The sequence below is a fragment of the Glandiceps talaboti genome, chromosome 9 (assembly GCF_964340395.1).
Source record: "Glandiceps talaboti chromosome 9, keGlaTala1.1, whole genome shotgun sequence".
In the NCBI taxonomy this organism is placed as follows: domain Eukaryota; kingdom Metazoa; phylum Hemichordata; class Enteropneusta; family Spengelidae; genus Glandiceps; species Glandiceps talaboti.
Window position 1 is genome coordinate 21,260,799 of NC_135557.1, and position 14,993 is coordinate 21,275,791.

The 14,993-nt window shown below is 35.1% G+C and overlaps 1 protein-coding gene across 1 annotated transcript in view; it reads right to left on the reverse strand.

The window, feature by feature from the left end:
- LOC144439954 (roundabout homolog 1-like) overlaps positions 1 to 14,993 on the reverse strand; it is a 135,768-nt gene that overhangs the window by 21,429 nt on the left and 99,346 nt on the right. The window contains exons 4-5 of the mRNA XM_078129187.1: positions 4,282 to 4,415; positions 2,371 to 2,569 (exon numbers count right to left, since the gene is read on the reverse strand). Coding sequence (XP_077985313.1) covers positions 2,371 to 2,569; positions 4,282 to 4,415 — 333 coding nt within the window. The remainder of the gene's footprint in view (positions 1 to 2,370; positions 2,570 to 4,281; positions 4,416 to 14,993) is intronic.

Consider the following 14,993-nt stretch of genomic DNA (forward strand, 5'->3'; position numbering starts at 1 on the left):
TTTAGACTTTAATTACAATTTTGATTCAAATTGTCTCACAAAGTTAACATGGATAAGGTTGTGAACTACTATGTACATGTAGTATATGGGTATAGACTGCAGTATGGATGTCTGTATGATTTATGATGGAACAAAAGCTTAAAAAGAGAATTTTTTGAGGGGGTTTGGGGGGGGGGGGTTACCTTAAAACATCATTGGTATATGTTCTAGTTATAAAATTACAGTTTTTTGACAAAGTTTAGAAACAGTGTAACAATTTAGAAACACTTTGGAAAATGTTACATTTTACACAGAGGTTGACACATGTCAATTTAGCAAGGCTTGAAAAACAATGTTGCAATTTAACTAGGGTTTAAATACAATGTTGCGATTTAGCCAGAGTTTGGAAACAGTGTTACAATTTAGCCATAGTTTGGAAACAGTGTTACAATTTAGCCAGAGTTTGGAAAGTGTTGCAATTTAGTCAGGATTTGGAAACTCTTACTATTTAGCAAGGATTTGGAAACAGTGTTACAATTTAGTGATGATTTGGAAACAGTGGTGCAATTTGGCAAGGATTTAGAAACGGTGTTGCATTTTAACCAGGATAAGGAAAAAGTGTTGCAATTCGGCCAAAAATTTGGAAACAGTGTTATAATTTAGCCCAGGTTTCAAAACAGTGTTAAAATTAAGCCAGGATTTGAAAGGTGTTACATTATTCACCTATAGTTTTGAAAACAGTATTGCCAATTAGCCAAGGTTTGAAAAGCGTATTCTAATTAGTCTATTTAAACCATGGTGTCAAAATCAGGCTGCACTTTTCAGCTGTGTACATGCATTTGATGTCAAAGGTCAAACTGACATTTAGTGAAGTGTCTACACAGTTTGAGAGTCACAATCGCTTGACAGAGCACTGTCTACTCTCATCAGATGTAAACAAATTGACAAGCACTTAAAGATAAGGTAAATAAACCAATCTGAACAGATGTGCACGACTGACAGTGTTACCTTGTCGGTACATATCACACACCAAACCATTCTATTGCTATGCTTACTCACTTCATCAAATAACTTTTATTTAACCATGTCTTCAGGGTCACTTTGACTTTTACATAGTCAGCCTATTTGTGTTTCCATGCCAATATGGCGCTAAGTGCTCTAGGCATGTGAAAGAAGGCTACCAGTCTTATTATACATGTAGTAAGTACATTTACATATACTGAATTAGTTTGTTGTAATTTAAATGAAACAACGACATCACTTGAACATTCAACTTATTTATTAATATCTGTTCAAATATATTAACCATCAATTTTATATAATATCAATATAATAATTTGAATATTATATAATAATAATAAAAAATATTTAAAAAATAATTTGAATATTAATGTAATGATGTAATATAATATACTATTTTAATAATACAATATATAATTTCACAAAAGTTCACTAACAATATTAATTTACTATAATATCAATTTACTATAATATCAATTTACATAATGTATCTATTTACTTTAATATTAATTTTTACTATAATATCATAATCACTTTACATCCTTTCTGTAGTATTCATATGCAAGTTTATGTACACAGTAGTTTTACAGGTGATACCTAGAAGTAGGAGACTCAGCAAAGTCAAATTATAGATTGTATGGTAAACCAGCTACCTGAGTTCTCAAGTCATGTGGTCGAATAGTAGGAGAAAATCGCCACACGACTTGATTTCAGGCTAATTTTATCTGACTTCCGCTTTCTATTCCTTGAGTTTCCCCATCTTAGTAAAAACACGAGTCCATCATAACTATTTTTGCCACGGGGAATCAAATGATTGGTGAATGTATGTTGACAGTAAGACAATTTAGAAATGGTGGCTCATTTTCATAGCCCAAGGGACTCCCTAGAATGTTTACTAAATAAAGTAATGAGGCATTAATGATGGTTTTTCACACCACTAGGGGGTCAACCAAATCTGACACAACAAGTTAATGAACTGGTTGATAGGGTCTATCTTTGGTAAACAATTAACAAAGGAATTTAAAGTTTTTGTCTGTGAACTTTCTAACTACTTATGTACTGGACTGAAAGATTCCTTGCACACAACATTGTAATGACCACAGTGTTTTTGTTGATGTTGTAAAAATGCAGTAGATTTTAAATCAGTTTCACATTATAGAGGACTTTATCAAGGACCACCTGTTTGTAATAATTTAGCAATTTTTTTTTTTTACAACTATTACGTTTTCAGAAGACAACCCATGTTGCTACAGCACTTCTCCCACTGTAAAGTAGACAGTGTTATGTCCCTGGTATATCAGTCAGCGTTGAGGGCAGTATACAATTTCTCTTACAGTCTATGCGAACTGTAACACAGAATAAAAGACTTACTTGCAACTTCTAATGTAGCGTTGTTACTGTACACTGTACCCAAATAATTAGTGGCAACACACTGGTATACTCCGGCATCAGGTTTATTTCGCCTTCCATGAATTATCCTAAGGAAAAACAAGGATCCGCTGGGAAGCAGAGTTCGGTGACTTTTAGGGTCTTCGGCTATAGTTTCCACAGGTTGACCATCTTTTAACCACTGTCAGTAAAATAAACACATGAGATATTGAGTCCTTTGAAGCATGTGTGAGTGTGTGTTAGTGTGCGTGTGTGTGTGTGTATGTGTGTGTGTGTGTGTGTGTGTGTGTGTGTGTGCATGCATGTGTAGGTATGCATGTATGCATGCACACAAATGCATGTGCCTGTGTGTATGTATGTACATACATATGTACATGTATGTGTGTTTGTGCATGTTACTTTGTATGTCTTAAACAGGCATACAAAATCATATCAGAAATAATCAATTTCATTTCATCAAACCAATGTTACCAAGACATAAAATGTACCATACTCTTGATTGCTTTCTTTGATTTGAAACTGATGTATATATATTTAAATACTTTTGGATGTATAACAAGAAGTTGATGATGGATACATGGTATGGTATGTGGTTGGGACATGCTGATAACAACAATGTAGGAATCTATCATGGAATGTTGTTATTGTTGTCATAGTAACATATCAATCATCTCCATCATTAATTAGACAATGTTGATGACATCCATTATCTATATGGTGCAGCTGTTACAACTATGCTGCAATGCAATCATATCAACTGTTATGTGCATTTAAAAGATCACATCTGATACTGTCAACAACTGCTATCATTGCATTCCAGCAACCCACTGCATGATAACCAAGACTTTCTAATAGAAAATCCAGGTGGCAGTTCATATCAGTATTAATACAGTATGGTCTTATTATGAGCTAGCCCATAGACTTGTCCTACTTCAATCTAGACTAGATACAAGCCAACAACAAGTAATTATGGTAAGGATACAAGTTTTTGAAATTTTTAAAGGCCAGTGTTTCCATCCCAGACTCTTGCATTTAGAGGGCCCCAGGGAAGATTGGCGTCTGCCACCTGGGCTACCCTTTTAATAAAGTTTAATAAATAATAAAAATAAATAAATAGAATAATCTCAGCTGTGGAGCCATAAACCCTTCACCAACGTGGAGGGTCTATGTTGAAGCCTGGCCAGGGTTTCAATCCCAGGTTCTCACATTAGTCTTATCTTATCAGTGGAGACTTAAAGGCCAGGGATTCAATACCAGGTTCTCACAATTACAGTTATCCTATCAGTGGAGACTTAAAGGCCAGGGTTTCAATCCAAGATTCACACATTAGTGTTATCCTATCAGTGGAGACTTAAAGGCCAGGGTTTCAATACCAGGTTCTCATATTAGTGTTATCTTATCAGTGGAGACTTAAAGGCCAGGGTTTCAATCCCAGGTTATCACATTAGTGTTATCTTATCAGTGGAGACTTAAAGGCCAGGGTTTCAATACCAGGTTCTCACATTACAGTTATCCTATCAGTGGAGACTTAAAGGCCAGGGTTTCAATCCAAGATTCACACATTAGTGTTATCCTATCAGTGGAGACTTAAAGGCCAGGGTTTCAATACCAGGTTCTCATATCTTATCAGACTGGATCATCAGCTTACACAGGATTGCTCCTCTGTTCTGGACCAACTTTTTCTAGGTATACCTTCTGCAACACAACTTTTTTCAAACAACTTTATTCAGACTAATCTTTTAATCTTGACAACAACCAGGGCCTTTCATATTTGTATGCACTGAGAGGGAGAGAATTTGCATGGAGAAGGGGGGATTGATGAGGAGAGGGAGGGAGGGGGAGGGGGTATTGTAACTATGACAACAGTGAACTATAGAGACTGAATCACCCTACCTGTATAGTAGGCCTTGGCTGGCCCTCTGCTTTACAATTCAATGTAGCTGGTTCTGTCTTAGCTACTATTAGATTTGCTGGATGCTCTGTAATTCTTGGTGAAAAGTCATCTTGGTTCCGTCTTGCTTCTGCAACTGTTGAGAAAGGAAAGACATAAGTAAGTCTTTTGTGAAGTGAGAATTAACTGCTGGGGTATAAAAGTGGCAGTGACAAAAACTACAGTCTAGGGGCTATCTGTGGATTCAAATCTCTTCTGAAGAGAGATCTTGTAAGATTTGAAGCCACGGATAGCATCTAGACTACCAAACAACATTCATTGACACTCATACATTTTGTAGATGTGTGTTACACTTTGTTACCAGCTAGTCTATATGTATGCTAATGGTACAATACTGATTTTGATGTGGGCTGACTTTGTGACAGTGGTGCATGCCAACTTGGTTACATTGTGGCCACCATTATGTCAAGTAGACATTTCTAGATACACTGTAACAATGCAAAGCTGTATGTATCACTATCTGTTACTTCAATAGGTTGACATGAAGTTTGTAACTTATCTACCCAACATACATACAAACATACTGTCATTGTGTCATTATGTACTGTTGACAAGTAAGTAGTTGTATAGCTGATAGGTGTGATGCCAATAACAAATAACAAAACTTTCCTTTGTATCCAACAATGTTCACAAATGCTACCAGATGTATCACTCTTCAGGACAAAGATGTATGTAAGGACTTTGTATGTGTATGTGTATATGTATGTGTATGTGTATGTGTATATGTATGTGTATATGTATACGTGTATAATTGTATGTGTCTGTATGTATTTGGATAACTCATTAATTTGAACTCTGTGTGTGTGTATGTATGTGTGTGTGTGTGTGTGTGCGTGTGCATGAGTATGTGTGTGTGTGTGTATGTATGTATGTATGTATGTATGTATGTATGTATGTATGTATGTATGTATGTATGTATGTATGCCTGCCTGCCCGTCCGTCCGTCCGTATGTATGTATGTATGTATGTATGTATGTATGTATGTGTATGTGTGTACATTTTTTATGCATGTTATATGTGTATGTGCCACTGTATGTGTATGTATGTCCATGTGTGTCTCACTTTTCATCTGCCTATTATCTGTGTTCATCTGTGTGTGTGTGAGCTGTCTGTGTGTGTGTGTGTGTGTGTGTGTGTGACTTGCAAGTAGCATGTGTGACTATATACTATACAATTCAGCATGTTCCAAAATCAGTACACAAGTACTAGAAGTAATTCCCTGACACTAATATGGTGCAATTTCAGGAATTCCTTGTGAAGCATTAACTTCAAGTAGGATGAATTATGTCATAGACCTGCTATCAGCTGTGTTTAAAGCCAACACCCACACCTGGAATTCTTTTTAATAGATATTTAGAGAGTTCTATGAGTTACCATGGTTACGAAGAAAAGCAGGACAACTTATTGCGATTTCCTGTTAAACTATGATTTGTAGACAAATATCCTGCTTGAGGCATTATGTAACAAACAAACATCCTGTAATATTGTGTAACCAAACAAACAACTAGTCCTCTTGTCTTCTATAACCAAATCATAAACTCTGCAGTTCTTATTCACAAGCTGAATTGTATTTTTCCTTTAATATCAAATTAATATAAATTTTTTGAAAGTTTAGGCAATCAATGATGTGGCTATACCCTGAACAGTTTACAAACTATTTCTGATGCATGATACCCTGGAATGGTACACACTGAATCAGTGAATACATAATAAGTTATGTGGTCATCGCCTGTTTACAGTTCTAGTGTAGCTACAATAATTGTAGCGTTTTGCTGCGGTTTTGAGGGTTTTTTCGTCTGTTTTGGTGACTTTTTAAGTTTTAGTGTTTAACCCGCACCTAACTAAAACTTAAAAAGTCACCAAAACAGGCGAAAAAAACCCTCAAAACTGCAGCAAAACGCTACAATTATTGCAGCTAAGTGCTACTGGTATTCCGATTACTTTTTTCCAAGTCATAACATACATGTACATGTACCTGACTGCATATACTGGCTCGACAGCATTATGTTCTGACAAACAACATTTTCAAGTCATCACTGCCCAAATCTGTGACCCAGTCACGACAATTTTACTCAATAAATAGATTCCATTTATGATATACCACTTTTTTAATTTCAGATTCATTTCCATAATAACTAATAGTACTACTGTAGGTAATCACATAATTTGTTATTGAATCCGTTCACATTACAGGGTGCCCCTAAAATTACTGTAATTAGCAGTGTGATTTTGCTAGACAACTGATTTCCATTTCCCCCCATTTTCCCATCTCATTTGTATTTGATTATTATGCCTTTTGAATCTGGGAAATGAAGCATTATTATTACAATATTATTATTATTATCATTATTATTATTATTTCCATTGCACCTTTTCTTTGTATTACCATGGTAACAATTATTCAAAAGCCTTCACATTTCAAAATTCTTTAATTAATGAATTCCAAGTTAGCTGATTTTTGCATTTCAGATGTTAACATTGTTTTGTGTTTAAACTAAATGTTTCACAGACTTTTATTGTCTTTGCATGTTAAACTAGTTGAAGTTCAAGATCACATGTATGTCTAGTCTGGATACCAACTGTGGTTTCTAACCACAGTGAGTGAGGGTTTAAATCATAATGATATTGTATAGGAACTAGACTAATGTATGTCTTAACTGATACATGCATACATGAACCGTAACCTCATCAATAGATCACAGGTTATATACATAATTTCATAAATCAAATTCCAACTAAAAACAAACCTAAAGTACACTGGAATGACAGAAATCATTAATCCTAATCTAATCAGTGATGTGATGAGATTTACAGATAATAATCTATTCTAATTAGGTGATGTCATTCATCTCAGATTAATCTGCAAGTAGTTGAGTCTATAGACAGTACTAATAATTCCACTTGAGTGCATTCTTATTGACCAATGTGATAAATAAATACATTGTCAATTCCATCAACAGCTCAGGATTTGTTCTGTTTTTCTTTTGTTGTCAGTCAGTTCCAATCTCATGCTGTTATTGATAAGGTGCCATTCACCTCATGGTCTTTGTAACACTGATACTTGTGTCTTTGTGTGGAGAAGGTCAAGTGTAACAATCCAATTTCCTAGCCCTATCATACACAGGACAGATGGTGCCATACCAGACAACCAATTCTCAAATTATGTTATTACTTTGTCTGGGAAAGTTTGGCTGTCTTTCACTCCATACAATTTGTATACAATGTAACAACGTATGACACTATTGGTGTACAATGTGACAATGCACTATGGAACACAATGTGACATAAAATATCCTTCCTTTTGGAAGTATGGATACAATGTAACAATTAACACCATTACTACTGGTACTATCGATACAGTATAATACAAAATATCAATTTTGTTAATATTCTTGATACAATGTAACAAAAAATATCATTCCTATTGGAAGTATGGGTACAGTGTAACAATAATACCATTTCTATTGGTACTAATGATACATTGTTTGATACAAACTATCATTTTTGTTGGTAACAATGTAACACAAAGTATACATAGACACTAACAGATACTATATGTACTGTGCTCCTTGGTTTTATCCAGCTGTACACACTTCATTATCATTTCCTTATTCCATGTACAACTTGATTTCAAAAGTTGACAAAACCCTCAGCAGTTGTACTACAACTCTCTAACACAGAAGTCAGTTATATCATTAATATCCCATATACATCAATACATGCGAATCATTAAGCGTAACTAATAGAACTATTGTCAAATTATGAGACAGATTGGTCTTGGAAAATGAATACTGCGACCACCATGAGTTTAACATTGACCTCGGCAAGGTAATTGACACTGCAATAATACTAGGCATTGTGTGCCATTCATTCAGTCACTGGGATCAATATAAGTAATTTCACAGTAAATACATCACAGTTCATAACAACATATGGGAGTCCTTTCTTTGTGTGTAGTGGCTACAATGATTTCAATAAAGCAGCGATAGTGTCATCAACAATATAATTGTAAATTGGCTGAGGTTTGGGAAAATATCACGGAAACAGGCAGTGAACCTTAATGAACCGATAACTGGGTAACAAGCTGTGGGCTAGGCAATGACCTTACAATTGAAGGGAACAGTCAAAGCAACGAACAAAGTCTTTGAATCGGTAGTCTAGGGCTATATGTATCCTTCATCCATATGTTGGCATACAGACTACTGTGTCAGAGAACATTAAATGTCAGTGTATTACTTGTTAGTACACAGCTGGGTTATCACTATCTTTCAACTATTTCATATACATTTACTTACAACATACAAAATGTGGCTCCTTAGTAACTGCATCATCAACATTAAAACAATCTGTAATGTTCTGTACTTTGGGGTCTGTATGTAAAATCTTCTAGAAGTAGAAATATGAAATTCCACAGAGTGTTTATGACTACATGTAAGTTGACTGTATCAGAAAATAAGTATTTAACGTTTCATCAGATTTCCCTTTTAATTTGTGGTAAAATCTTTACCCAACATATTGTTATCAAACCTGTGCCTATGTATTTCACAAAGTGAAACCATATATCTAGAACTTACTATCGCAGCTTGAGTTAACCAATACTTTTACTTTTTACTGACATTTTCAAAGTGTAACTTTCCCTTGAACTGACATATATATTGAAATATGGACTCCACTTGTCTCTCTTTGAGTACCAGTAGATTTAATAAGCTGCCTTGTTATCAAAACAATCGCTCTCATTTCCTTTCTGATATTTCTAACTTTGCAATGCATGCTGAGACGCTGGTAATATGAGATGGTACCATACATGACTGATTGCTACCACTAGACGACTTTCACATGATGGTGTCTGATGGTGTCGACAACTCTGCAGTCACTCTTCACACTACCTACAATGTGGAGTTCTTGCTAGTGAAAAGACTTTGACATATTGATACATTGTACATCATTATTTGCTACAAATTTGGCATCTATTCAAGTCACTGCACTTTGTGCTACAACTGGTACAAACATTGATACAATGTATTCATAACTTTATACCATTGACTTCAAAATCAAAGTTGACTTTATAATTTGTTGGAAAATCTTGTAGGTTGTTCAGTCGAAAAAAGTTACAAAGTTTCCAAATTAAAAGTTGAAAACACACTTTGATGAATAGAAGTGAAATATTTCACACAAGTAGCAGAGCAACTTACCGAGAATAGTCACACTAACAATAAGAACCATAATCCATTGATACATTGTGATACACTGTAACTATGTACAGTTTTACTACAGGATAGTCCTTGTGTAGAAACAAAGTCACATTATCCAAATCTCTGGCGCAGACACCAGCAATACAATCCACTTTGAAGCTTATTAAAGTGTTTGTAACATCATAAATGGACAGACTCTGTTAAGTGTTTGTAGACTTCACTTCCAACTCATGCTGACAGCTACATGCCTTCAACTAACTAATACAAATATGACTAGCTTAGGGGGTATGCTGTACTCTCTAACTCCTTACATGTATGTCATCACATCACATCACATCACATCACATCTGACATGAGGTCGGCTTCACCTAAATTTAATAAATATGAAATTATATATCCTCAGTGCTTCTTTGCAATTAAGTACTTCAAATTATCGAACTTGAAAATTTATAGTGCACTAATTCTTAGAACTTTTAGATGCTTCAAATTCTTGAACACATTCTGAACAACAAAATTTACCCCAAGTGTAGAGTGTCACTTTGTAAAGTAGATGAATTTCTGTTTAGTTAGTTGCACTGAAGTAGTACGAATAAATCCCAATGTTGTACTACCTAGCACAGTTACAATGATCAGTATTTTAATTAAAGTCTACATACTGCAAACAGCTGTGTTCTCTACATGACATGATGTTTGCAATTTACATGCTGTACTGTATACACAGTTCTGTATGACATCACAGATCAGTATATATAATAGCTACCCTATCACTGTACAACAGTAAACAGTGGAAGTCAAATTAAGTGATAAACTCTACCCAAATATTCCACCCCCTCCTATTCCATTTCCTGTTGTACTCTATGGGTTGTATACCAAAACATTCCATCCCTCCCAATATCCCATCCACTCCCCATTTTTCCCCCAAATAATAATTAACAGTTATACCAAGCAAGGGAGTTGAAAGATAGTGTATGGCTGTAAGGCACTGGGACACCTAGCTGTGCAGTGTGACTACTTTATTACCATCATTACTATGATCACAGAATTTTTAAAAAAGGTAAACAATAGTTTGCCCTTCTAGCATGAAGTTAACTTCTGCTTTAGAGACCATATAGGTCTATAACTTGACCATTTAATTGTGAAGAGTTCTATTTAATATAACACAGATTTCAGATCTCAAGAATTGAGTTCTGTTTCTAAAATTTGACCCCTAGAACCAAGTGGATCGGGAGTTCTACATTGTATTTCATTAATTTGATTAATTTCATTATTTTAATTAACTAATTCGACCCCCTACATGTATAAGCAAGTTGAGTTCTATAATTTGCCCACTAGCACTACTGACCAGTAGAGATCTATTTCAAATGTGGTTGTCAGACCCCTTGAAGCAAGTCGAGTTCTATAATTTGACCACCAAGAACCAAGTTGAGTTCTATAAATTGACCACCAAGAACCAAGGAGAGTTCTATTTCATTTCAGTAGCATTGGCTATTGATTAGAAGTCACAATGATGTGACAGTTAACTGAGTACAGCTGTAGGCAATGGTGTGACAGTAAACTGGGTACAGCTGTAGGCAATAACTCAAACATTTTAGTTCAATGTTTAAACTTTGTAATTGAATGAAATACAATATGGCTACTCTGATAATTAGTCTAGATGTTATCTGTGGCTTCCAATCTCAAGATCACTTTACTTTGAGAAGAGATCCCAAACCATGGATGGCCTCTAGACTATCAGACGATGGAAAGATGACACTGACTTTGAAATAAAATCTTATCACCATAGTAACCCTATCATTATTTTGACCTTTAACCTCCTCAATTTCAGTAAATGTTGTCTTGTTGCTTTGAGAGGAATTTTTTGTGGAGTAATTTATTACAAAATACCCTACATCCGATTCGAACAAGTGTGACTCAAGCTTCCTAAATAGGTATTAAAATCGGCCTTTTGTAGTAAATTGATGAGACATTGTACACAGACCATTTCCTCATGGAATCTGACATGTACATGTATCATTTGTTGATCTTACCAAGAAATATTGAAATGATATACAAAGATGATGTAAAGACATATCTCTTAGTATATACACAGGTCAGATTTGAATTTCAGTGACCAATTCAGATTAGGTTTGATACCTAGGTGTGAAATATGGTTGTTTGACAGAGATATACAAATAGTTGGTATAGAACAAACGAATGATTCCATTTAAATTGTGATGACCTGGGATTGAATCATGAATCATAGCCCTTGACATCCTGAACAGACTACTAACTCCTGACCAGGCTTAACTTTTAAACCGTATTGGTGCATGGATTAAAGACAGGCTACTAATCTAATCATAGCAATTAGGATTATAAGTATTAAAGCTAGTTATCATCCGGCCACTACTATAGGCCACTTCTAAATTGACAGGATTTTGTTAGGGCCAATTTATGGTCTGTTTTGGGTCCTGTGAATAATTCAAAAGACCATGCACTACGATAACTTTGGTTTGTTACAATATTACTTTGGTGAGACCTATTCTAGCCCAGAGACTTGACTTGACAATGTAGTCAAGGTTGACAAAGTCATTTGGTTTGACATTGTCATTTGGCTTTAGCTTGACAGTATCATTTGGCTTGACAAAGTGGTTTGGCTATAGAAACTTTCAATTGGCTTTACAGTGTTGCTTGAATTGAATGACAAAGTCATTTGGCTTGTCAAAGTCATTTCAACAGCTTGACGATGTCACTCAGCTTCCAGTCATTTGGCTTGGCAATGTCATTTGCCAGCATATGCTGCATCAGATAGCTATAAGTCCTAGAGCTACAGTCTACACTATAGACAGATCCATGTATACCGTAGATGTATTGTGTGGATGCATGGGTTCATTGGCCAACATGACAACTGTACAACCAATTACGCTACAGGCAGTTGAATAAACTTAGGCCCCACACATCAACTACATCAATATCAACTCTATATCATACTGCCAAAGTTTGTTATGTTTGAAAACAGGAAATTCTTTGCTCCAGTAAACAGCAGCTAAATATTTTGATTTGAGATAAGAGAGTTGGTTGACAGATTATACACATTGGCAGATGTCCCCTAAATCATGTGACTTGTCCCCTAAATCATGTGACTTGTCAATACACAGGAAAATAGATAAATAATTCTGAAGTCACTAAATGACTAAACTCGGGTTAAAGGTCAACACTGGATTAAGATGATAATTTGGGTCCAGGGATTAACAGTTATCAGGCACAGCAATAAAATATATTGCTTGGTTCAGAATGAAAGAATAACCCTTCCTAGTAATCCTCAAGTTATGGGTTTGGCTTTCTGTTTGTTTGTTTGTTTGTTTGTTTGTTTGTTTGTTTGTTTGTTTGTTGTTGTTTGTGTATGTTTTTTTTAAATGTCTCTCTTAACTTATTGTACAGCGCTTTTGAATATTTAGAAATAAATATTAAACGTTAAAAATGGTTCCATTGATAAGATTATGAACAGCACTAATGTGAGAAAGTGGGTCAATGTTAGATTAAAAGATTAAATTTGAGAATGCAAAACAGTTGTCTGGTATAACTATAGAAAATATTAGTGCTAGACAAAAGAATCCTTATGGATCCATGGATAAGATTATCCTTAGCACCTTGTGTTACAATGACTTGGCTTAAAAGGCCAATCTTGTATTAATATTAACATTTTAGGCGTTAGACTTAAAAGACCAATGTTGAATTAGGATTGTGAAAAACTTCTGAACAAAATCAGAGACCATGGGATTCAAACATTGGTCTTTAAGTCATCTCATCTTTAAGCATGTATATACAGGTGTAAGGTTGGTAATTTGGCCTCTGCCACACCTTACAGCCCCTATAAGTCTTACAATTCAATACATCACTGACTGTTACAGGTGCTCACTGTGAGAGATTGATGTGAAAACAGACACCAAATCATCTGATAGCCGTAAGTATTCATTGTACTCAGTAACCCATGTCTCCCCTTTAAGTCAAACCCAGAGGTAGTGTTTGACCCGTACTAGTACACTCCTGTCGGCTACATTGTAATATGATCGGTGTTACCATACAGAAGACCAATTCCCCATGTCGTACATGTTAAATGCTCTAGTTTGTTGATTGTATCACTATCTACCCACATCCCCTTCCTTTCAACACAACTGATAAACTTCCCATGCAAGTGTTCATGTAATCAATATGTTGTTTTTTTCTGTCAGATAGTAAATTCTAAACTTTTAAAACCTGGATTGTAAAATTCAAACTTTTATAACCCGGAAACTGTAATACGTCATGGGATGATAGTTCATTTCAAAACACTTTCATGGCCTCATGAAGTTTACAGTGAGGTTGGCCATCAATACAGGAAGTTTACAGTTGAATTTGACCATTAATATATGAAGTTTACACTTTTACAGTGAGTTTGGCCATCAATATATGAAGTTTACAGTTCAATATGTGAAGTTTACAGTTAAGTTTGCCCATCAATATATGAAGTTTAAGTTTGTCTGTCAATATATGAAGTTTATGGTTACTTTGGCCATCAATAAAAAACATTAATATTGACTTCTCTTTTCGTATATCAACTAAACGTAGTGTAATTTTTTCCACATGGTCTTAAAACTCTGATAATGATGAGTTGAAATTATGGAATCAATGGGAAAGTTAACAAGGAACTTATCCAGGATTTCCATCATTATTCCCAGTGAAAAAAACGGGGAAAAGACCAGGACTGGTAGATCGCTTCAATATGGAATAGTTTAAAAGTGATTTGTTTTGAAAACTTTACATGTTTATGTCTATGTTATCATTTCGCATATAAATATTATACTTGTATCAATATCAATATTTAAAATTACAGGCAATGAGATTTAACGCCATCAATTATTCTCATAACAAACCAAACCACCCACACCTATGTCTGCAACACAACAATGGTCAGTTTTATGTAAGTATATTATGTGTATCCATGTGAGAATTTATACAACTTTCAAAGTATCCCGTGTGAATCCATTACTAGTATACATGTACACTGTAGCTAGCCTTAGTGCCCTAGCTCTGCCATGTACGAATAAAGTTTATCCAATGTGAATCCAGTGACCCTCCGTGTACGAAAAAAGTTTATCCAATGTGATAAACTTTACGTGAATCAAGTGCTAGCATAGCTATTATTAGTACCCTCTGTGTATGAATAAAATTTATTCATTGGGAATCCAGTGCTAGCATCAGCTATCCTTAGTACCCGCTGTGTACAAATAAAGTTTAACCATTGCGAAGTCTAAATCCAATGCTAGTACCCTCTGCCGTGCACAGATAAAGTTTATCCCATACATACAAACAATGTAGTACCCTCTGCCGTGCACAGATAAAGTTTATCCCATTGTGACTCCAATGCTAGTATTACTATCCTTTGTGCATGGATACATTAATTTTGTAAATGTATCCTGTGTGGATCTATACAACCCTGTGTGTAT